The sequence below is a fragment of the Balaenoptera physalus genome (assembly GCF_965194825.1).
Source record: "Balaenoptera physalus genome assembly, chromosome: 6".
NCBI lineage: Eukaryota > Metazoa > Chordata > Mammalia > Artiodactyla > Balaenopteridae > Balaenoptera > Balaenoptera physalus.
In genome coordinates this window covers 135,809,725-135,834,245 of record NC_138885.1, presented here as the reverse complement: position 1 = coordinate 135,834,245, position 24,521 = coordinate 135,809,725, and the positions used below count along the sequence as shown (strand labels likewise).

General features: G+C 44.2%; 1 protein-coding gene across 50 annotated transcripts in view; it reads right to left on the bottom strand.

Annotated features, from left to right (window-relative positions):
• LRRFIP1 (LRR binding FLII interacting protein 1) overlaps positions 1 to 24,521 on the bottom strand; it is a 146,207-nt gene that overhangs the window by 4,155 nt on the left and 117,531 nt on the right. For 35 of the 50 annotated variants that reach the window (XM_082465551.1, XM_082465584.1, XM_082465552.1 and 32 more), the window contains 9 exons: positions 23,404 to 23,439; positions 22,529 to 22,654; positions 20,907 to 20,978; positions 18,992 to 19,162; positions 15,787 to 15,879; positions 14,738 to 14,830; positions 13,473 to 13,565; positions 12,031 to 12,172; positions 6,799 to 9,786 (listed from right to left, as the gene is read on the bottom strand). In XM_082465551.1, coding sequence (XP_082321677.1) covers positions 8,087 to 9,786; positions 12,031 to 12,172; positions 13,473 to 13,565; positions 14,738 to 14,830; positions 15,787 to 15,879; positions 18,992 to 19,162; positions 20,907 to 20,978; positions 22,529 to 22,654; positions 23,404 to 23,439 — 2,526 coding nt within the window. In that variant the 3' untranslated portion in view covers positions 6,799 to 8,086. Of the gene's footprint in view, positions 1 to 184; positions 303 to 1,854; positions 1,905 to 6,798; positions 9,787 to 12,030; positions 12,173 to 13,472; positions 13,566 to 14,737; positions 14,831 to 15,786; positions 15,880 to 18,991; positions 19,163 to 20,906; positions 20,979 to 22,528; positions 22,655 to 23,403; positions 23,440 to 24,521 lie in introns of those variants that run through there. The other 15 variants (XM_082465589.1, XM_082465593.1, XM_082465592.1 and 12 more) reach the window with 8 other exon arrangements.

The following is a 24,521-nucleotide window of genomic DNA, read 5'->3' as shown; positions in this document are numbered from 1 at the left end:
CCCACCTGCCCATTCTTGCTCTAGCCCACAAGGAAACATCTTTGTGCTTCTGTACTCAGGGCTTTTGGGGGGATGTTGGGAACACCGGCCGTTCCTTGCCACGATAGTTTTTCTCCTCCCGCATTAGTACAATAAAAATCGCGAATGGCAAAGGGATTTCTTCTACACGAGGATTGACATTTACTTTGTAGATCCATCACATGCACGTCCGTCCCGTTTTGTAAGACCCCATCTTCCGGGTGCAGACTGTCTAATCTGATATTCCTCTGTCTCTCTTCCAGCTGCCCTTTGAGTTTCTTAATCTGAAAACATCCACCAATAAAGCACGTTAATTTCTCTATTCTAAATGAGACGAGAGCCTATCAGAAAGGAAGCTGCATGTAACGTAAAAGCCCACACCCCCTAAGTACAATCCGATGTTGCCTTGCAGTTATTTCGTGTGTCTCGAAGGGGCCAGAGAGACAAGGGTTCCATAATGAAGCAGGAGAGAAATGTAGTAAGACATTACAATCCACCAGGAAGATGGGGGAGTCTCTCCCGTTTCATAAAGGAACAAAACCCAAATAAATAAATGAAAAACCTTGTGCCAGTTAGTACTCTTCTCAGAAAGTAATAGTAGTATACAGGATGAAAATGGAATTATATTTACTGTAACAGGCATGCATTATTTTGTAACTCTGGGTGAGAAGTTATTTCTAAGGTTGAAGTTCCTCTCGAATTCAGGAGGAGATTTTCCATAAAACAGTTTTGAGTGTTTATCTATGAGTTCATAAATCAGTACACGATTCACCTTTGCTTTATTCACTAAAAAGCCAGGAAGGGCCACCTGAAGCCTTCCAGGCACAGCAGCGCTGTCCCCGACAGAACCCAAACAGGTTGTAGGTTTGCCACCTGCAGAGAGCTGGCCTCTACATAGCTTTCTTCCCTCTGAGAGAGACACACGCACATAGAGTAGCTGGAATTGCAGTTAACAGCCGTGACTGTAGAATCTTCTGCTATGTAATGGGGTGTCTCCCAGCCCTTGTTCTGTTAACCTCTAATCTCTGCGGACTTGTTGGAAGTCCCCCCACACACCGACAGGAGCAGAGCAGACCCCCAGTGACATACAAACCATCGGTGCATGCTGCTTTAAGAAAACAAGTACAGAATTACCATGGACACATGTTTTTAAAAGATCACAGGCACTTCATGAGAATCCTCCCAGCACATTTAGTGCCTTACCCAATTTTGAGAGAAATCTTCAGATCTTGTAAAAAGCGAGGCAAATACCTTTGATTAGGCTTACGCGGGAAAATGAGAGAAATCGAGCTTCCTTAGGAAGTGATTGTGGAATAATTTAATACTACCCTGCATATGAAAAAGACCAAATAGGACAACTGTGTAGTATTTCTTGAGGTAGAAGAGATCAAGGAAGGTAAACTATAGTTAAAACAACTTGGATCAGCTGTAACAAAGAAATACCTGCTGGACAGGGGTGCTGATCACTGAGAGATTTACAAAACTGACTTTTACGGGCCAGTGGAAGAGGAAGGGTGTCGGAATGTCTGGGGAACACCCTTGCCTCTCAAGGCTTAATCGAGGCCTTCTACATAAATCTTTATTTTAAGCAGCAATTCATGTAGCATGTACCAACTTCAGACCATGGCCTTGAATCTTTGGGACATCCTCTCTAAATCTGATATGATTTCTGATCTTTTACTTGGATAAGAACATTAAGAACACTGGTTGGCTTGCTAATTATTTTCAGCCACGATGCATCAGGGGTTTCCTGATGAAGCAAGAAGCTAGAATGGGAAGGTTCCCGGTTTCAGGTGCCCCATTCCAGAACCCGTAAAGTAATAAAAAGATCGTTACCTGTTCCAATAAGCATTCTCGTTCATCAACAAGCTTTTTCAACCTAATATCTAAAGAAATCAGAAAGATACAGGTTTAGGTGACTCCATGGACTGCCCCTTTCAGCAGGTTGCTAAACTGAAGAAGGAGCATTGGGGTTAGTGAAACTGATGATGAAGGTATTATACACGTACCACAGCGAATGAGGCCACAGACAGGATGGGGGAGGAATTCAGCCAAGGGGGGTGAACTGCGTCAACCTCCCGCACATGCTTGTCTCGTCAGGGCAGCATCCGGCTGCATGCAAACAGGCTAATCTTCTACTCTGGGTTAGCATGCAAGAGCTCTAGGGCCAAACCACACTGCAACACAAGATCTCACAAGGCTTCACGGTTTAACATCATTAGCAAGGTACAAACACACTGAGAATCGGGATCAAATATCACCAGCATTTTCGTTAGCCTTGACTTTCCATGTTTCCATCCCCCAAGGGTCGATCTTCCTCATTTCTCTCAAAGACTCACCAATGTCAGAGTTCTGACTCTGCTTATGAACCCTAAGTGTGCCGACAACACATCCCGTAACCCACTTGTTGCTATTCTTTTGAGGATATTCTTTTGAGGATAATTAGCAGTAATAACTTAGGTTTCTGTCATTCTTCCCACCCCAGATATAGAAGTCTGCATATATGTAAGCACCTAGAAATCCCCCAAACATCTCTCTGAAGGGGCATTCAGTAAAACATTCTCCAGACTACAGAGAGGAAACCAAGACCCAGGGAGGATTTTAGGGGCAAAATCCTACACCAGTTTCAAGGCAAAATCAGGACGACGTGACGGTGGTGGGCGCTCAAGTGTGCTGTGCCCTCACTGTGCGCCAGGCACTGTCCGAGCCACTCACACCGCCTCCCGCGAAGCCCTCCAGGTGGGCACTGCTGCCACATCCCTCTTCTACAGATGAGGACCCAGGCCCAGCAGCTTTCCTAAGGCCCCAGGGCTGCACCCCTAACCCCTGCACCCACTGTTTTCCTAAACACAGCCCTCTGAGTCAGACCGGACTCCTGGCCTGAGGCTCTTCTTCCCAGGTTTTGATTAGCTGTGTGAAATGGAAATAATTCACACAAAACGCACCTTTGTTTTCATTACAAAAATCATCTATCCACATTCTAATCCAAGTTACGTGTTTTCGCTAATTGTTTTTCCAAACATCCTAAATTGCTATTTTGAAAGGCACAATAACAAAATAAATGAAAACAGAAAATGTTATGTATAAGATACATTTATAATCCTTTTGAGTTCCATTTTAATTTACATACAAACTGCTTCTGACAGATGTTTTACTCTGTCCCTTCCATAAATGCACCCAACACTGAAACAAAAATCAAAAATAAATTAAAAACCTGGCTCTCTTATTCAATATCACTTTTCATTTTATCTTGTATATTTTATATTCCTATATACAAAAACCACAGGCATCATAAGAAACACTGAATATATCAGAAGGTGATTTGAGGCTCACATATCTATTTACAATTTTATTATTATTTTTTCTATTAGAAGACTTCAAATATCTTAGACAGAAAGTAAAAAAAATGTTAAAATGTAATAATAGTGCTAACAATAAAAAACAAGAACAATCTGACCTTTAGTCTTATAGTGAAAATATGAAAAATGGAGAGAGACAAATGGAAGTTTTAAGGAAGAGAAATTTTAAAGCAGAAGTGGAGAAGATTAAAACTAAATAGTTTCAGGAAACTGGAAAAAAGAAAGAAGCAAAATTGTTTGATATAAAGAAAATAAGCACTGAAATAAGTCAGGGAAAGACAGACAGTATATGTTATCACTTACATGTAGAATTTGAAAAATAAAACAAACGAATGAATATAACAAAATAGAAACAGACTCACAGATGGTAACTAGTGGTTACCACCGGGGAGAGGGAAGGAGGGAGGGGCAAGATGGAGTAGAGCATTAAGAGGTACAAACTACTATGTATAAAATAAATAAGCTACAAGGGTATATTGTACAGCACAGGAAATATAGTCACTATATTATAATAACTTTAAATAGAGTGTAATCTATAAAAATATTGAAACACTATGTTATACACCTGAAATGAACATAATATTGTAAACCAACGATACTTCAATAAAAAAAAATTAAAAAAAGAAATGAAAACGAGTGCTGCTTTTTTTACAGTCTTAAAAGTCAACAAGTCTAACCTGTGAAGTGAACAGTGTTGCATGACTGGTAATTACTGTGATACTGAGCAAGAGTGCTGCAAACCTATACGCACTAAGCAGCCTTGCTCATCATTGGTCTCTAACACCCAAATGATAAGCATTAAAGAAGATGAAGTCACACTGTCTCAAACTCAGAGTTTTCTTTTACACTGGGAAGTTAAAATCAATTGGCAATTAAAGTTATTTTAGTAACATTGTTAAAGGATTACATTTTTAAAAAATCTGGTTTTTATATATTAAATTCCACCACACTTTCTGGTGTGAACTTTAGAGACCCGGGAAACAAGAAACAAAGTGGCGAGGCCATACAGACAGTCACAGGGGCAGCAAGCAAGCACCGGGACCCCCAGCCCTGCCCCAGAGGGGCTTGCGTGTTGTGACCGCGTCTGTCCAGGCTGCAAAGGTCAACCACCAGCAACAACCATGGTCACTCGGCACTTACTCTCTAGCGCTTTACTGGGTCTGATCCTCACCACCACTCTAAAAGGCAGGTTCTAACCCCAATTTCAGAGTAAAATGAGACACAGTAAGGGTAAGGAGCTTACTCATAATAATATATTGTCAGGAGGATAATTTTCATTCTGTCGGTTAATTTCATCCAATCCGGGGCCTCCTCTCCCCATGGCAGAGAAAGTCATCTCCCTCCATATTCGCAAAGATAATGATCACAAGACTGACATCTCAAGAAATCCACTGAGTGTGGTCCCTTCTCCGCTCCCTCCTTGCCCTGACTTAATTTGATTATAATCCATGTGGTCAGTTTTCAACTTCCCCAGGGCTAGCCTCCCACGCCAGGATCGCCCCTCCTTCCTGTAAAAGGCAGAACAGGGCCAGGCTGCTGAAGAGGTCTGTACAGATGGCAACTCCCTACAGCAGCTGCTGCTTCAGTTCAGCCCAACAGCTGAAGCCTTTCACGTCTCAAAAAATTCGTTCGTCTTTGAGGTAAGAGGGGCAGAGAGGGTGAAAGGGAGAGAGCGAAAGGGTTTTTCTCCTGCAAGACTGTACTCCCTATATAAGATCAGCACACTGAATAAGCACATATTCTGTATGTGGCACGCTCACAAACACCCCTTCCTTTCCTTCTGGAGCCCGGACACTTGGAATGAATCTTACTGTTGTGTTCCCTTGTTTTGATGGCCATGGCGGCACGTCATACAAGGCGGTCTCCTAGAAAAGGAATCTATCAATAGAAAACAGGAACCCTAAACTGTCTAAACACCCAGAAGCAGCATTCCAGGGTCCTAGTGACAGTGGAAATTTAAATGTTCAGGTCATTAGGTTTTCCATTAATTGGAAATACTCAATGTTATAGAAAGTAGTCAATGCAAGATATCCCATTCTTAAACACTCTTTTCAAAAATTTTACTGCTTCCCAACCTTTGTATGTTATAAAATAGCCTATAATTCAAAATTCTGTTACCTTTCCCTATTTTTTACAGAAACTCACAATTATACTTACATACTTTGGAAGGAAGATTAACATTTTACATACAGTAGGCGTGTTCTGGTTTGGGGTTGAAAAATACCCCAGCTTTTTGATTTAAAGTATCAGTGATCGATGCTTTTCTCTGTTCTGCCTTATAGTGAAACCTCAGTGGTCCAGGTTCCTCTGGGGTTGTGGCTGACAGGTCACCTTTTGATTCTTTTCTGAGTCTGAGTTGTTTGACATTGCGATCTTTCCAAATTGCCTTATATACTTCCACGCCTTCCTACGCTGAATATACCAAAGGTAACCATTTCTTGATAATTCAGGGGCCTTCGCGTGTACACTAATTACTGTGTGGGGCTGTAATATCATCTCGCCCTCGGAGCAGAGTAATTGATGTTCATATTGAAGGCTCTTAGATTATCAGGGATGGTTTGGCTCTTCAGAATCCTTATCTTTTTTTTTGCTGCCTTTCCAATTCTCTGCTGCTTCCACTAGAGATTGGGTCCTACGTGCTTGTTCACGCGCAGAGCACCTTCCATATAGGAAGTGATCTACATGTTTATTGATTAAATGAGGGATGAACACTTGAGACTGCTGGCTGGCTGGCTGGAGGGATGGGAAGCCTATAATAATGCCCTTAAATGTGCTGTTGAATAACATGGGAAAGAAAGGAAAGAACTTAAAATGGTTTGATGATCTCACCACTGAGTGAGTTTGGCTGTTGAATCACTTCCCCAGAGGCCTTTAAAAGTAGGAAGGAGAGCTGTTTCCCAATGTGCATTCCGGTATGAAAGCAGCTTTGCTAAAGTTAGAGATACCAACTTTAAACTCCTTTGCAGCCCTTGGACTTGATTCTCTAGCAAGTCCCATAGTTTTCTATTTATATGGCACAAGTGGAGAGAATTGATCAGTCCCATTATCCTCTGCTTCAGGACACTTATGCAGAAATAGTCAATGTTTATTTGAAATTCTCATCATCCTCTTCAAAACATTCTAAGTATTGGCACCTGTAAGCAAAGCAACAAGATGGAGACCTTTCTCAACTGGGCTCTTCATCAGAACCACAGACCACAGGAGATTCTATGAGGAAAGATCTTACTCAAGGATGGTCCAACACTAGTCCCAGTCTAGATGCCGGGAGAGAAGCTATTCACTACTGACGCTGGATATTACGCATGAGTCCTCCGTAGAACCCCAACTGGGAATTAGCAACCCAGAAGTAGATAAAAGTAGATTAAAGATGATATTATGTAGCCACAGTCGGAATTCAAGTAGCACAAGAGTGATCACAGGCTTGTAAAGTTATAAAATGTTTTTATTTCAAATTTTGTTGAGGTATTGGTCATTTTTGCACTCAATTATATCTTGTAACAATAATATGAAGTCATATGAGCTCATAAAGTGTCAACAGCATTCAAACTGTACATTCCCCTGTAATTTTAATATTTTATAATGGTTTTTTATTTAACTTTACTATTATTTTTAAAATGTTTCTTTATATAGAAAATATATATCTTGTTCAGGAAGATCAAAACAAGAAATTTCCGGTAAGAATATACTGAAAAACAACAAATGAAAATATTTATACCAAAATACCAAGTGATTCAACTATTTAAAATATCCTGTTAGAGTCTAATCAGAAGTTTGCACAAGAATAGCATCCTTTTGTCTTGCTCTACTGAATAATGATGAAACAAATACAAAGAGAAGTAATTTTAAGGTTAAAAAAATAAATTTTAGAAATGATTCTCCCTGCCCAAATACTGCAGTAGGAAATGCAATTACAACATGTATCTCTTCCAGAAAAAAATTAAAAAAAAAAAAAGTCTTTGTATAAAATGACTTTGGTACATAATTGTCATGAAGTCAAAATCTCCTACAAAATAAATTCAGGTATCCTCAAGAATGAGATCCAAAAGTATTGGTCTGAGATAAAATCCTTATATGAGGTAAAAGCAAGTAAGTTATCCCTAGTGCTGTAAGATGTTTATTTGCTATCCCTAACATGATTAATTACTGTCCTAACATGCAAATCTCATCACTCAGTGACCTATAGGCTGTTTGGCCATTTATGTACCTTTTAAATAAAATACCATACAGGTTATATTATACATATCAAGATCAAATATGAAAGCACATATATTTAAATGAGACATCTTCATTTAAATCATACTCATAATGTGGAAATCTCAGGATACTATTTGGTCACTTCAATTAGATGCTGATACTTTTGGTCAAGAATATGCACATTCATATCAGCTTAAGGCAAAAGCTAAATATTTTGATGCTGATTTTAAGCAGGAATAAAACAGTGTACATTATTGTTTGATGCTCTTGGAATGCTCTCCATTAGAACTAACTCTAATAATAGAAGTGTCCTTCTCATCTGTGTGATAACCTTAGTGATGAAATAGAAATCTACAGGTAACAGTCTATAGCTTCAAGGATTAGATAACTTGGTGGTGGATTGTCATTCGGTGCATCTATACCAATCTAGACCATTTTCTGAGTCTCACCGGTGGAGTCTCTCACAGTTGGACTTGCTGTGCAGTCCTGGCCTCTCCCTAAGACCCCGCCTCAACCTACGACAAGGTACAGTCCTCTTTGTTTCTGCCCTTCCCGTGTCCACCTGTCATCTCTTCATTGCTTTCTGAATTAAAGTCCCCCACCTCACCTGCTGGTGCCACGTCATCATTTTCTAGACTAATGCTATCTGAAACCTTCCTGATGGTCTGACCTACATTTTCTGATGTCACATGCTCTTCTGTGCCTTCTGTTTGACAGGCATCGTTAATGTTCTTTGAGAGACCTTCGTCTTGGAGCAGGGTGCTGCCTGGCACTTCCTCATCGTCTGGACCTGGAGGATGGCTGGGAGTGGTGCCATCTTCTTCAGAATCATCTTTTATAGCACCTTCCTCTAATTCTTTATTACTGGCACTGGTGCCTGATGACTGAACTGTATTATCTTCAAAATCCAACGTGTCTCCATCAGCTACTGCTTTCCCTGTCTTAGTGTTTACACCAAAATCGTCTTGGTTAAGTCCTCCATCCAACTCAATTTTAGGATTTTCTGGACCATCGACATTTTTACTGCTTCCTACCGCAGTGTTCTGTTTTGGGTTTTTAGTGACCTCATTTTGTGCTTCTACAACTGGTTTTTTGTCAGTAAATTTTACCTGCTCTTCTTTCACTTCACTTAAATCTGGGTTTTGAAATGTTAACTCTTTCTGAACATCTTTGGTTTCTACAGGTGCTGGTGATTTTTTCTTCTTGTTTTTCTTTTTCTTGTTCTTCGTTTTCTTGTGCGACGAATCCAGTGCCTCTCCCTGTTGGTCATTCTTTTCTTCATCGGGCTCTTTCACACCTAGGGGTTCACTTTCAGCATCTACCGTACTTGGACCTGTCACCTCCTGAGGACTGCTTTTGGCTTCTGGAGAACAAGGAATGGCTTGGACTTCCAGCTTGACTGGTTTCTCATCCCTTAATTTTCTTCCTTTACCCTCCTCTTCATTGTTCTCCCCACCTACCTCTGTGCTCTGAATTGGGACCTCCTTGGGCTCAGCTACTTCCTGGTTGGTGAGTTCTTTCTCTAAATCATGCCCTGAGCTTGGGTCCAAGCCTTCTGGAGCATCTACCTCCCATTTTTCACGGTGACTCACTGTGTCATCGATACCCCTTGGAGGACTTGAGGCTACTGTGCCCACCTGCTCCCCCGATTCAGTGAGCCCCGCCTCTGGCACAGCCTCTGCGGGGTTCCCCCTCTGCTCCCCAGTGTCTGCACTGCTCTCCCTTCCAACTTCAGGTATTTGCAAGGGAGCAGATTCCTGACGTGGTTCTATGCTAATCTCTTCCAAGTTGGTTTCAAAATCTTCCTGTTTTTCTTTTTCCCACTCTTCTGCAGATTCTTTACTTTGGTTTTTGACATCCAAGGCATCACTGCTGCCCTGCCCAATCCTAGGACCTGGGATTTCACCATCTAGTTCACTGTTTATGACCTCACTTGACTCAACCTGCTGTGTGTTTTCAAAGAAGGAAGTGTTCTCCAGAATTTGGCTTTGAACCTGTTCCGCGTTCTCAGTATTTACTAACGTTCCTGGGGAGGGGGCACTGTCTTCAGAGGTTTTCTGGTCCTCGGCATTGTCACCAGGATGTAACACCTCTGTGTCCACACAGTCCTCTCCTGGGTCCTCTTTGTGCGGTCTTTGCTCAGTGTTCTGCAAGATTTCTCTTTTCCCCTCATTCTCCACCATTTCATTGTTCACCTCCACTTCATTGGCTCTGCCTAAAAGACCATTGAGAAAATTGAAGGGACCCCGTGATGTGGCTGACCGCACAACATATATTACAACGCAAACACATGTTCTCTTTCCCAGCCAACCCCGCTCCTAAAGAGAGAGAGAGCCGTCAGAGCAGCACGCGGACAGAAGCCTTTGCCAGTTCTGTGCGGCAAAGCAGCCATCGCGTTAGCAAATGCCGGATCAGCGGAGGCCGCTGCCACCGTGTCAAAGGCAAGAGTGGCTGCTGGTGCCACCTGGGGTGAACTGACTTTCAAAGGTGAAGTTAAGTTTTAACAAATAAGAAAGAGCTCTGGATCAGGCAGCCAAACTCTGCAAGATGAGGGGGTTCAGAAGGACTGAAGGTTCGTGGTCCCCATTCTCATTTCTGGATGCACACGGGGACCACTCCTACTTTTCCAGCTGTCAAACTGCACTGCATATCACGCAGCTCTAAGAGCAGCTTTCAAATAATTTTTAAAAGAAACATTCAGTTCATCTTAAGAAACTCAGCCTCAAGGTCAATCTCAAGGGAAGCCACTTTTGAAATAGCTCATGGAGGTAAAAAGAACTCCACCCTCCACCTCCTCATCACTGTCTTCCTGGGGAAGCAGCCCGTGCCCTCAACACCTTGCTCCTTTCCTGGAGGGAAGGGGGCCGGTTACAGCAGGAGGGGAACGCCTCAGATCAAGAGACCGCTTAATTAGATGTAAATCAATCAGCGATCAAAGAATTATGAATGAAAGAGCCTGTTGCTGCTTTGGAATGAACAGTTACATTTTGGATTCCCCACACAAACAACATCGCAGCATATGAGCTACCACCACGATGCTGAAAGTCAAAGCTCGGTAATTTACGACCAGCAGTCTCCAGGGAAGATGGAGAGCCTGGCAGGATTCTATTCAGAGTCAGCTTTTCCTCACCCCTTAAAAATCTCTGGTATTGCATATGTTTTATAATGTACATTTTATATTAACTAAATATTACACAAATATAAATAAAAAATAAACATATATCTTGGGAAGTTCCTACAATTCTTTACAGGGATATGTGATCAAAAAATACATGGAGACCACTTACAAAACCGATGTTTCTTGTTCTTTAAGTGTTTGCTACACAACAGTTATCAAGGATTTATAAAATGTATATTTGAACAAGAGCAGCATGATAAATTCTAGCTGCTCACGTAGGGAACATAAAGGTAGGATGGACACTCATCTATTTATCTTCCCTCAGCAGCTCTGACACAACGAAAAGAGCTGTGTTTCTTGAACAGTCATCAAGGTAATGAGGCACCTTCCCAGAAAGCCAGTCCTGGGAAGCTGGGGCCTACAGGTTTCCTCATGTCCATGAAGAACCTTCCAAATGGAAACTACAGCCATGGTCCCTGACCTTATCCCAGCCTCACTGTGAAAAGCTGGAAATGGTTGCGAGCAAGGCCTTATTTGCTGGCTACAACTTCAGGCGGCCCACCACATGCAGAAGGTTTATCCCAAAGCCAAGTATATTACGACAAATATTAATTGGTGAATCTTTTCAGATATTTGAAAACTGTGTAAAATATTCCTACAATATATTGGGTTTCCCAATTTACATTCTTTCAGAAGCAAAAATGTGACATACGAAGGAACATCACCTCTGACAAAGGGGCGGACGTTTTCAGACTCTTGTTGGTAAGGAGAGCCCTCCACAATGACCACACTCACCACCCAGGGCTCCCCGTCCATCTCGCCTACACCCAGGGCTCCCCGTCCATCTGCTGTCCACAGGCACTTCAGACTCTCAAAACGCTTAATGGTGCACAGGATTTGCAGCATTGGCTTGCAAATACAGTCAACTAACCTACTTTACGGCTCTGCTATTCTGATCTTTTGACAATTCTGTAACGGAATAAGTCACAACGCCGTGTTTGGCACATAACTGAAGAAAACCAAATACAATAGAACTGTCAACACGGTCACTTAATTTTGAGATTATTTTCCTTGTTTTCACAGTCTCACTGGCAGCTTTGAGAAGCAAAAGAAACGTATTCTTAAGCCATTGGTGGTGAGCACTGAACAGAGGTACATGCCAGACAACACACGTGGGTGATGGCATCGTTTGACAAGGAAGTTCCCATGAAGTGACAGAACGAAGGGCATGCTGGGTGATTGTTAATCGATCAGTGATGATTATGTCAACTCTACCAATGCATGGAAGGTGAACCAGTGATGACTGGAAGATGCAAGGATCAAAGGAAAACAAGTACTTACCTAGCGTCCCATCCCCTGTTGCCTTGAGGGCATTTAACTCTTCCTTTGTCATCTTTGTAGAACCTTGGTAGCCAACATTATTTAGAGAGTCTGAAGTCTCTCCATTGGTAGCTATTTCTGAATTTAGGATTACTCCATGTTTCTGGGAATAAAAACAGGCTCATTGTAATACTCACTAAGTGATATTAGGTTAAACTCTATTTTATAAATAATAATTTAAAAGACCCCTATTTTTCCCTAAGCCGAGGAAAACTCTACAGAGACAGAGGTGCGCTAGGCTCCAGCCCTATAAATATTCTATCCACACACACTGATCTGGGATGTCTTCCTCCAAGGGTCCTTCTTCCTTACATGTTCCCATCCACGTCTTGATGTGCTGGTGACAAAACACTTTCCTCGGGCATCCTTTTTCACTGTAGGCTGCCAGAAAGTGGAGCATCAAGCAAATCACTATAAAGTGGTCTTTACCTCTAAAACCCCGGCTGTGTTCTTTAAAAGGAGAGATAGAGATAAAGAAATATGTACGTGTTCTGAAAGGTGGCTGGAAGGTTTGTTATATTCAAAAGAAATACAATTCGTGCTCACTACACAGCAAAACACTTTAAACGCGGCGACGCTTCACAATGCCAGGACGCCCCCGTCACCCGGGATCACCCCCTCCCTCACCCCCTCCTGCCGCCCATCGCTCCTTCTCTTCTGCTTGGAGGAATTCCCAACCCTGTACTCATACCCTGGTGGGAGCGGCACTGAGAATCTGAGCTCGAAGCCTGCTCCCTGCTGGCTTACTGCTCTGGCCTTGACCCTTCATTATAAGTAGCTGACATGGATGTTTCCATTGGCGATGCACGTGCCAGCCTGTGGCCATACCCCCTAGACTCAGCACCGCCTTCTACAGTGCCAAGAGTCCACCCAGAGCTCTGACCCCCGCCCGCTGCTGCCCGTTGGTTTATTTTACTCAGTTTCCGGCCAGCAGCTGAAGCCCCCTTGACGTGGCCCAGACAGAACTTTCCCACCATCCATGGGATCTCCAAGTCTAACTAGCGTCAGTCACACCACTGTTCAGCTACAGAAGTCCTTATGTTCCAGACTTTAATATAAGAAAGAAATACATTCTCTAACTTGGAGCAATGTCCTGGAGAATTTACTGGCGAGTTTGAGAAAACATTTAGACAGCCTATCAAAAAAATTCTTGGAAATCAGAGTTGCTTACAAGATCAGATATGCCTATAAACATCTAAAGACAATCAGCACACCCCACGGAATCTACACTGACTTCACACGTCTCTTTGGGGTCAGTAAACCCACGATCTGATTTTATTAACAGAACTTAAATCAACGACATAAAATTAATGAACCCCACAAACCACACACATTCACCCTTGAGAATCCTGGAATTTGCTGTTGTCGCCTGGATTTTTTAAAACTGTACTTTGGCTTCATACCTTTAATTCCTCTTTCAGCACGACTACTTCTTCTCTAAGATCGTCTCGTTCACTCCTTATGGAATCAAAGAACTCTTTCTGCCTCTCTAACGCCTGAGTGTGTAGCGGAGCAAAGAGAGAGAAGATTCGCACAGGTGAGCAGACGACTTCAGAAGCAGGACTAGGAAGGAGGCTTCTACTATGTAAAAGGCTAACATCGGCAGGGCATTCGACAGACTATGCTTAAAGACACAAACACAATGCAGTGTTAAGCGCTGCACTTAGTTTACGCCAGCCAAGACAGGTTGCTGTGCGTCCTCCCTGAAAGACATTAACGTTCTGAAGGATGCTCTCTTTTTTACACCCTCTCCTGGCTTAGTCTGCTGTTTCACGGCATAGTTGGAGAAGGGACAGAAGCCATGCGCCCATTTAAATGAGGGATAAATAAAGGAAAAGAAGAAACGTTTACAAACCCCCAGTGACAACTATTTTAGTAATTTAGACTATTTTTGTAGGTTGATTCTCGGTGTTTGTTGTCACAGATAAACATAAAGTGGTCCTGAAGCAAACACAACGCACACACAGACATGCACACAAAATCTTAAATAAGCGTCGGTGAGCATATCAAAGTGAAGGCAAGGTGCAGCTTCACGATGCAAAGGCGCTAACGTTTGCTTCAGCATCTAGAGATTGTTATCAGAGCCGTGTGGAGTGAGTCGCCGTGTTTTGGAAGCCATTTGGCATCGCGGAGCACAGCCGTCACTTTATTAAGCATGTTCTTTCTCCCTACTCGTCACTCCTAAATGCAGATGGGCTGCCTCTTCTTTCCCTGCGGAGGGAGAGGGGCTGACATCTCCCTGGGGAGGCTCAAGGTGGGGATGCGTGAGGCACAGCACCTGCCACCTTGCAGCTTCCTCAAAGCCCTTGCAGAAAAAGGCCAGGCAACACGGGACAGGGAATTCCAAGAGGTCTGAGCCTCCACGCATGAACCCGCCCAGCGTGCCTTCCTCAGTCCTCTGATTTCTGTGCCGCTGGCTGCTCCCAGGCAGGCAGGGAGCCCGGGAATGCTGACCAAAGGAGAATCTCCACGTTGGAAGTCCACTTCCAATTTGGAGTAAATGTCAATTTGGGTAAGTTCGTGTCGTCTCTCTTTTATTCGTTTTGTGTCCCATGGGGGTTCCATGCAAACTCATACAAGCCTTTTTGCAAACCAAAGATTCTGAAAGCGCTCAATTTGCTAAGCAGACTGCCCACTTGAACAGATTTCAAAGACTGGAGAATCCTACCCCTATCTTTTTGTCTTTCCATTCTATTGTTTCCTGAAGATCAGAAATCTCCCTGATATAACTCGCCTGTTTCTGCTGTAGCTGTCGGATTTCCTGAAGAATAGGAACAGATAGAAAGAAAGCAGATACAGGGTTAAACGGGAAGAAACTCTGAAGTGTAGACAATCCCTGAGCCAGCAAGTGCCCTTGGAGGTCCCAGCACCATTTTTTCTCACTGATCCCGAGTTCGTTCTCAGGATGCTGGGACTTTATCCTTGTCTTTTTCCCCAGCTCCAAGTGTAGGAAGAAAACCAGCTGGAGTGAAATTCTCACTTACAGGCACTAGAGTTCTAACCAAATTAAAAAAGTAAAAACTCAAGCCTGTATTAGTTTCTTTTTGTCGCTGTAACAAATTAGCACAAATTCAGTGGCTTAGAACAACACAAATTTATTTTCTTACAGTTCTGGCGCTCAGAAGTTCAAAATGAGTCTTACGGTGTCCCCAAGGCATGGGCAGGCCTGGGCTCTTTTCTGGAGGCTCAGGGCAGGGGAGAATCTATTTCCCCCTTTCTTTAGTTCCTAGATGTGCCCACAAGTCCTTGCTTTGTGGGCCCTTCCTCACGTGGCTCTGACCTCTGCCCCCGTGGTCACATCTCCTATTCTGCCTTTGACTTTCCTGCCTCCTTCTTGCAAGGACCCTTTGGATCACTCTGGGTCCAAGCAGATGATACAGGATAATCTCCCATCACAAGGTCCTTAACTTAATCGCATCTGCAAAGTCCCTCTGGCTGAGTAAGGTGACATAGTCACAGTTCCAGGGATTAGGACATGGACATCTTAAGGGGGCATTATTCGGTCTGCCACACCTCCTCAAACAAACACAAAACCACCAAAGAATGAGAATCTTCACTAATAAAAGGAACTGTCTCCTCAAGCGAGGCATAGAGAATTCGCCTAAACTCAATTTTCAAGAAAACTGGTAGCTTCAGTAATGACCCAACAAGATGCTCCTAAGTCACACACAAAGAAAAAAAAAAGAACAGAAAAGAAAAACAGGAAAAACTACTCACCTCAAGCATTTCTTCTCTTTGCTTCAGGGCCTCCTTCACCTCAGCAAACTGAAACTGGAGGATACTGTGGGCATGCTTTTCCCTTTCAAATTCCTATAAAGGAGGAGAAGAGCATTCAAGTTCCAGTGGAATCACATTTTTCTGTCACTCTAGTTCACGTTCTTATGATTTACCTTTACCTGGAACAAATTACCTGTTACCATGTCATCACAGTTTTCAAGGCCTTTTTAAAAAATAAATTTATTTACTTTTTTTTGTATTTATTTTTGGCTGTGCTGGGTCTTCGTTGCTGTGCGCAGGCTTTCTCTAGTTGTGGCGAGCAGGGGCTACTCTTTGTCGCGGTACGCGGGCTTCTCATCGCGGTGGCTTCTCTTGTTTCAGAGCATGGGCTCTAGGTGCGCGGGCTCAGTAGTTGTGGCATGCGGGCTCAGTAGTTGTGGCTCACGGGCTCTAGAGCACAGGCTCAGTAGTTGTGGTGCACGGGCTTAGTTGCTCTGCTACATGTGGGATCTTCCTGGCCCAGGGCTCAAACCCATGTCCCCTGCATTGGCAGGTGGATTCTTAACCACTGCGCCACCAGGGAAGCCCTCAAGGCCTTTTTAACAACATGAACCAGTTTCTCTGGATTTTCTAGAAGACACCCCTACGATCTACTGTAAAATTAACCTGAGGACAAACATATGGACACCAAGGGGGGAAAGGGGCGGGGGAGGTGGTGGTGTGGGATGAATTGGGAGATTGGGATTGACATGTATACACTAATATGTATAAAATGGATGACTAATACGAACCTGCTGTATAAAAAAATAAATAAAATAAAATCCAAAAATTCAAAAAAAAAAATTAACCTGAGGAGTTGATGCAGCTGACAGTATGACCCGATTTCTTTACAGGTAAGCCGTGCCCTGGGAAGGCCCCCCAGGCTGCCTGCTGAGGGCCTGGAGGAGGCAGCTTTGCAAAAGAGCGGTAATAAAATCATCCGTGAGTTTGAAATATGCCGATGAATACTCTTTGGGACAAAAAGGGATGGTCTACCTTGGCAAGTTTATCTCACTAACAGTAGGCGGCCAGCTCTGTACCTCAGAGACAAAACAGAAACAGGCGGGGGAAGCAAAGCCCTTGTCAGCACAAAGCCGCTCCCTCAGTCCAACCCTTGCCTGCATGAAACTCATCCCTGGAACCGGGCAACACACTCTTCTGTCTCCCACTCAGCTCACCACAGCAGCGCAGCCCCTAACGATGGTGTGGTGCCCACCCAGCTGCCAGCAGTTTAGGGAACAGCAGGGAACACCTTCCCTCGATTTGTTACTGGTTATTTTAGATGGGATTTGACCTTAGCTCACCCTGGCATCATGTGCTCACCCACTTTCTGAAGTCTGGGGATGACTGGACCCTCCTAGCTGTGACAAAGACACGTCTGTAGGGCTTTGCTTCGCCCATGGTCCCCACCTTGGGTCAGCGTTCCAGGATCACCCCACTTCTCTGGAATTAGATTCGGGGCTTCTTGGTCTACTTCCTGATGCCTAAATGAGGGCATTCTAGGAGCATTTAGAATGCGTTACAGTACTGTTCCACCCAAGTGGGTTCAGAATATGCTCTCTGCTCCTAAATTATGAATTACTTTCAAAGAAAGCTTTCATGACATCAGGTCTCATGAAAAGTTTCTCCTTTGTTTCAGAGTTCAGTTATCAGGAACTTCATGGACAAAACTCTTCTTTAGCTTCTAACTCAACCACAGTAGTGAAAGAAGGAGGCCCTTGAGTTGTTATGGTATTTGGCTTTAACCTTTAGGATTTAGAGGATATAGCTAGTTAGAAAAAAAAAAAGATAATGACACTCACAAATTAAATTTTCTATTTATCTCAGCAACTCTGAAAAACTGGATAATATTCTAGGATTTGACAAACCAGCTAATTCCTTAAAATATGAAAAACAAGTATTCCTTGCTCTCTGTCTCACAAAGAACAGCTAAGCCCAGTCTTCACCAAATCAGCCTACCGTCATTAATTTCAACATATGCTCATGCTTTTTGTTGATATCATAAGTTAACATATTAATTCCAGTGGTTCTTAATGAAAGCCCAAATAAGATTCTACCCTTTTCTGAGGTTAATGAAGGTTTTTAATTCTCAAGTGGAGTAACCGTGTCTTTTCCCAATCAGCAGAAAACAAATGAACATAATTTTCTTAAAATCCTTGATACTTGGAACTATTTCTCTCTGGTGTTGAGATAACAAAATAAGAATGAAGAAATGTATATTAACAGGAAAATCTTGAAGTATCTAATTGTGCTTTGTCCAAGCATGCTGGGTCTTTCGTAGGCAGGTTTTTTCACGGTTATGATTTTACCTTACATTCAAAACACACAAATGTCCTCCTAGTAAAACTGTCTCTAGTTTACATATTGAAATTGTGCATACCAATACTGCAAGTCCCTCAGCAAAGAGCATGGTATTCTTATTCTTAGATGTTTGGGCTTCCAGGGCAAGTGGAGAACTATTGTTTTTAAAAAAAACACACACAGGGCTTCCCTGGTGGCGCAGTGGTTGAGAATCTGCCTGCTAATGCAGGGGACACGGGTTCAGGCCCTGGTCTGGGAAGATCCCACATGCCGCGGAGCAACTGGGCCCGTGAGCCACAACTACTGAGCCTGCGCATCTGGAGCCTGTGCTCCGCAACAAAAGAGGCCACAATAGTGAGAGGCCCGCGCACAGCGATGAAGAGTGGCCCCCGCTTGCCGCAACTAGAGAAAGCCCTAACACAGAAACGAAGACCCAACATAGCAATCAATCAATCAATCAATCAATCTTTAAAAAAAAAAAAGTCTATTAATTAAAAAAAAAAAAACTACACACACACAAATATACACATACACATGTATAACATGTATATACCATATATCAAATATATATACATACACACACACACACACACACACACATATTCTCCCATTCTTACATATACCATATGTATATCCTCCCATCCTTACTTATACCATTTATATATATAGTCTACTATAATTACATATACCGTTTATATACGTATGCCTGTGTATATATATATTCTCCCATTCTTACATATACCATTTACATGTATATTCTCCCATCCTTACATATACCATTTATATATCTCCATATTCTCCCGTCCTCACACACACCGTTTACATATGTGTACACCCCACCCTTCTTTCTCGCGCCAGCACGTACTTTGCTCTTCTCCTCGCACTGCCGCTTGGACTCAGCCAGCTCCTCTTCAAGCTCCAGCATCATGTCCTTCAGCATATCGACCTGGTACATAAAGTTTGTCTTCTCATTGTCTAGCTGAGCGTTGGAAACCATGGCCTTCTTATATTTTTCTTCAACTTCTGCTAGTGAGTCCTGCAGAAAATAGGTCATGTTTTTGAAATTGTAGTAAGGAAACAGAAACACAGATTAGTTCAGTATTTTTAACAAAACCTCCAAAAACGCAGCCCTAAATTTAGACTTTATTTCTTAGAGCAAATGAATCAGAAGAAGAAACACATGGCAATTTGAAATGCCCCAAAAGTCCCCCTTTTCAATTTGCTCCAATTCTCATGACTCCGGAAATTAGTTATTAACTGTGTCTAGGGATGAAGATAATTTACAGTCATTAGGACAAGGGGGACGCTGGGTGGAAGGGGCTCTGGTCACAGAGGCAGCAGAGCCCTGGTTGTGGGGATCTGATTCTGTAGCCCGTTGTACAGGTGTCTGAAGTAACCACTCAAGACACGTGACCAGAACCTGGGACAGAGCCAGCGCTGGGGAGGGGGAGTAGAACACCTGCCACCAGCGGCCCACTGTCCCCATTGGGGCTTATGAACCAGGAAAGGCTGAAGTGGAAGTTCACATGTTCAACCCATAGGAAAACTCAACAAGGTACACAGGCCTCACTGGGTATGTCCCGGAAAGACAAAGCTCATTCTTTTGAAAAGCCAACCAGGGAAAGAGGCCTGCAAAGTGAACATGCCCCCCTCAACCCCGGGGCTCACACACCGGCAGGGCAGGCAACAGAGTACAGCAGCGTGTGGGTCCCGAAGCACAGGCCAGCGGGAGACGACTCTGGGAGAACAGAGAGCAGCATCCCAGGTGCAAAGGACCCTGAGCTACAGAAAGGCGGGCACTGGCGGGTCGGGCGTGTCAGGTGCTACCAGGAGGCTCTGCGGACACCAGCGCTGCTCTCGCCTGCACTTGCAAACCAGGGCAAGGATTTCAGGTGGGACCAGTGACTCCTGCGCTGCTTCCATGGCTCTCTTTCCAACTCCAGCAGGAGTTGAAAGCCAGAATCTTAATTTTCCCCCCTTTTTAAAGAGCGGTGACAAATAGGAAACTGATTAATTAGTCATGTGATTTGGTGCCCCTGGGATACTGAACTCAGACTGGTTTGGGGGTACTTTCTCAGGAGCTGAAAAGGAAGGAACAGATTTACCATCTCTTGCTAGACTCATGAGCTGCCCGAGCTGCCCTGTGAAGCCAGAGAATAAAGTCCCTGACGCCCCACCTCACTTCCAGGGAGCCTGGTAACTCAATTTCCTGGTCGGCACAATGCAGTAATTCCACTTTCTACAAGTACCGTGTATTTACTCAAATAAATCCAAGAAGATACACATTCAGACATTGCTTCGGTTAGTAAAATGGCACAGTATGCAAATGATTTGTGTGTTTCAAAAGCACAGCAACAGAACTTCCTTATCGGGAGACATCAGGTGTTTTGAGAAGCAAATTAAGTTGAAGCACTCCTTGTATGTAAGGACTGCAGAAAGTGAAGAAAACCAAAAACCCTTCTTCAAGTGTAGGGTATGCTTCTGTGGGAAATGAGAAACTGTTTTTAAGCCAGGTGTGGTGGGGAGGTGAGTACAAGACATGCACCAGGAAACATGTTAGTAACATTTGCTAATGAGGAGTTACAATTTTCAAGTCTTGGTTTCAAAGCTGCCTTGGGGAAAACCATGAGCCCACCCCCATGCTACGAGCACTCCTGCCACTTTGAGGTCTACAGTCTGGAGCCTCTTTAGAGCAAGCATGCAGTCTGAATGTCTTCTGTAGGATTTTTTAAAGTTAAGCTGGGTTAATATCATGAGTCCACACTTCCGTAAGCTGGTACCTTCATCTCTTTCAATCCCTGCATGTATTTGCCTTCTACATCCTGAATCTGGTCCTTTAACTCATTGAGTTCCTGGGGGAAATGGCAAAAAAAGGCAAATGATGTCAAAGGGAAAAATGCACAGAGACCACAAAGAAGGAGAGGCGATTCTCTGATTCTTTTCTACTCCTGGGCGGTTTCCTTATTTGAGTAGTTGGAGCAGCAATCTTCTTTTAACTTTTTTAAGTGTTAAAAGGAAGATAAGATGAATTTCAACACTACAAAGATGAAAATTTAGGTGTAGCTCATATATGATATTTTCACACAATTTTATCATAGGTATGTGTCTTCATATATTTTTACACAATTTTACAAAATAGGCAAATGAGCTTCTGAAAATGGAACAGGTTAATTTACTCATATTTAACAGTTCATTCAAGCTCTTTGAGTTCTGCTCTGTGCTACATACAGTAAGATACTGAAGACAGAAATCAGCAAAGCCTTGTCCCTGCCCTAACAGAGCCCAAGGACTCTACTTTCCCATCTTGTTCACTGCCACATTCCCAGGGGCTGGTGTCTGGCGTGAGCTGGAGTTGCAATAAATCCTTACTGAACGACTGAATTATGCTCACAACCCAAGACCAGACACAACTTATGACTGCAGCGAACTCTACTTCAAGGCGGGAAAGGATGACCAAAGGGCTGCAGGAGGCCGAGGGACCACACAGGGAGGGACATTTCAGGAACAGAAGTCAAAACATTGTTCTTATAAAGCGCAGGAGTTGGAAGGCGTCTGCAGGGGAACCTAGTCCCACCGGACCTGATGCTTAAGCTCTTCTCTGGCCTCCCTGGCAAGTGCCATCCATCTGTTCAGGTAGCACCAATGGGGGCTGGTTCCCTTTCACCAGTTTTCATTACGAGAAAGCTCGTCCGTAAATGAAGCCAAATCTGACCCAGAAGAGCCTCCCTGGCCTTGGTGCTCTCTCCAGAGGACACGAGGTCTGGTGACTCAGCCTTCCCTCTGCACAGTCTCCTTTTCAGATGCAACGTCCCTAGTTACTTTAACAAGCAGAGGCCCATTTCTCTGTCACGCACTCAGTGTTGAGGATGTAACAGAGAACAGTGTCCGCAGACCAGTGGGAGAAGGAAAAATCACTAAGATACCGCGATGGGGTCTACTGAAGGCATATTACGCATATTACAAAGGGAAAGGAAGGGCACGCTGCAGGCAGAGGGCGGGGATGCGTGAAGGGCAGGGTGATACCGTCGGGAGCAGCGGGTAATCTGTGTCCAGCACCTTCCATCGCTGAGGGCGGAATGTCCACTCCTGCTCTGTGTACAGAGGTGGTTGAGCACCTCAGGGCAGCGTGGTGGGGGGGTCTCGCCCAGGTGTGCCCGGGGGGCTGAGGGATCCCAGCGCAGGCGTGCTGGCCCTACCCGGGCGGGGAAGTCAGGGGCGGCTCCCTGCAGGAACCAGAACCGGGCCGGGCCCTACTGTTACTAGAACACCAAGCTTAATGGGAGGGAGGGGAGACCAGACCGAGAAGAAAGAGCTGGAACTTTACAAATTAAATCCTTTTTTACTTGAAGACTGATTTTCACAGAAGGTTTCTCTCGGTCATGCGTTAAGCAGAGAGCCTTACCTTGATTTCCCTAATGGAGGCCTCAGTGTCAATGGAGATGGAGGTGTCCCCGCTGCCCCTTCGAGAGGAAGTCCCACCCAGGGAGGCCAGTGTGGCTGCAGACAGGCCGGGCAGGCCACGAGACCCCTACAAAGTGGCAAAGAGCAAGTGCGATTTCAGCCAAAACCAAAATTATTTCTCAGTCTACTATGATGGTACCTTTACTTGAATTCAGTTTCCAAATTGGAAAATCTTCGGTGGGTTTATGGTGAGCAACAAAAAGAGGTTCACCTCGAGGGGCCTTTCGGATGCTCGGGGTTTGTCTGGATTAACTGTAAGCTCCATGGCTGGGCCCATCGTGAATTCCTTCACTGTTCTGCAGGTTTAACACACACACTGGAAGTGGCCCCCCGGGGACCCCAGAGGTTGTGTGTTGCCTGGTGAGCCAGCCACTAGTCCTGTTCACCCCATGGTGAAATTCTTTATTAAAGATCAAGTAGGGCTTCCCTGGTGGTGCAGTGGTTGAGGGTCTGCCTGCCAATGCGGGGGACACGGGTTCGAGCCCTGGTCTGGGAGGATCCCACATGCCGCGGAGCAACTGGGTCCGTGAGCCACAACTACTGAGCCTGCGTGTCTGGAGCCTGTGCTCCGCAACAAGAGAGGCCGCGACAGTGAGAGGCCCGCGCACCGCGATGAAGAGTGGCCCCCGCTTGCTGCAACTAGAGAAAGCCCTCGCACAGAAACGAAGACCCAACTCAGCCATAAATAAATAAATAAATTAATAATAATAAAAAAAAAGATCAAGCAATATATTTTCTTGTTAGTTTCATCCATAAATTTCGGGACCCTCGTGGTTTATAGATGACACAATATAAAGCTCTACAGAAATTCCTTACCTTCTCCGTGAAGTCTTTTTCTGGTCTCTCTTCAACCTGGAGAGGAAAATGGACAAATGTTAAATACTTAAAAGCATTAAATGGAGAATCTGGATTTAGGGGGTAAGATAATAATAAAATAAATCATCAGCTTCCTTTGTGATTTTAAACACTCCTTTGCCATGAGACTCTCGGATACGCTGGTGTCACAGCGGTGGCCCATGGGCAGCTCAGTGAGCCTGGTTGAATTTCACCGTGTGGTTTTTCAACTTTCACAATTTCCACAGGAAGATGATTTGTGAATGAACTGAATCTGAACAGGATGACTTGACCAGTTTCTATGTGTGTGCAGGACACAGCGTGGGACAGGACAGGCACCAGCCTCGTTCACCCACCACGATTACTATGATCGGAACGTGAGAATACGACCAGGGTTCTGGGGGCTGGAAGATGCAACCACACAGAGTTGTAATTTTGACTATCACTAAACCTGGTCTCCAAAGCAAGAGAAAGCAGTGGAGCCAACTGCAGTTTTTCCACTGCTCCTGAGTAACTGAGTCAATGTGAAAATTCTAGTTTAAACATTTTGAGATATACACCCAGATGTGGGGAGCTGGCTAGGGGTGGGTGACGGTACAGGAGAATTTGCTGGGTGAAAAGGGGGACCCCAAGAATTTGGCTTTTCAAAATCTTTCCTGTTTGGACTGTCTCTGAATCCTCTCTTTTCCCTCCTGCAAGCAGGGGTCTCTGCGGGACCCCCAGCAGCCTGTGGAGCCCCAAGACAGCACATCTGCTTCAACCCTATGGGAGACCCTTGCCCTGTGAGGGTCTGTTGGGGTCAACAGTCTGAGGCTGCACTGGTGCTATTTCTTTCTCTGATTAGCATCCAACGAAAGGCCAACTTTCTCTTCTTCTTTTTTTTTTTTCGGCACATTGAGGGCTCCTTTCCGAAAGCCCATGGGAAAGGTCCCAGAGGGCGAGAGAACCCTGCACCAAGTTGTCTCCAGACTCTCTGGATTTTCCCATCATCCCTCCAATCCCACCTCCTGTAGCTCAGAGGTTCTTAAATTTGATGGCCAGGGAGTCAACTGAAGATGCCCGTGACGGGTGGGATCACACCGTTGATTCAGGAGACCTCA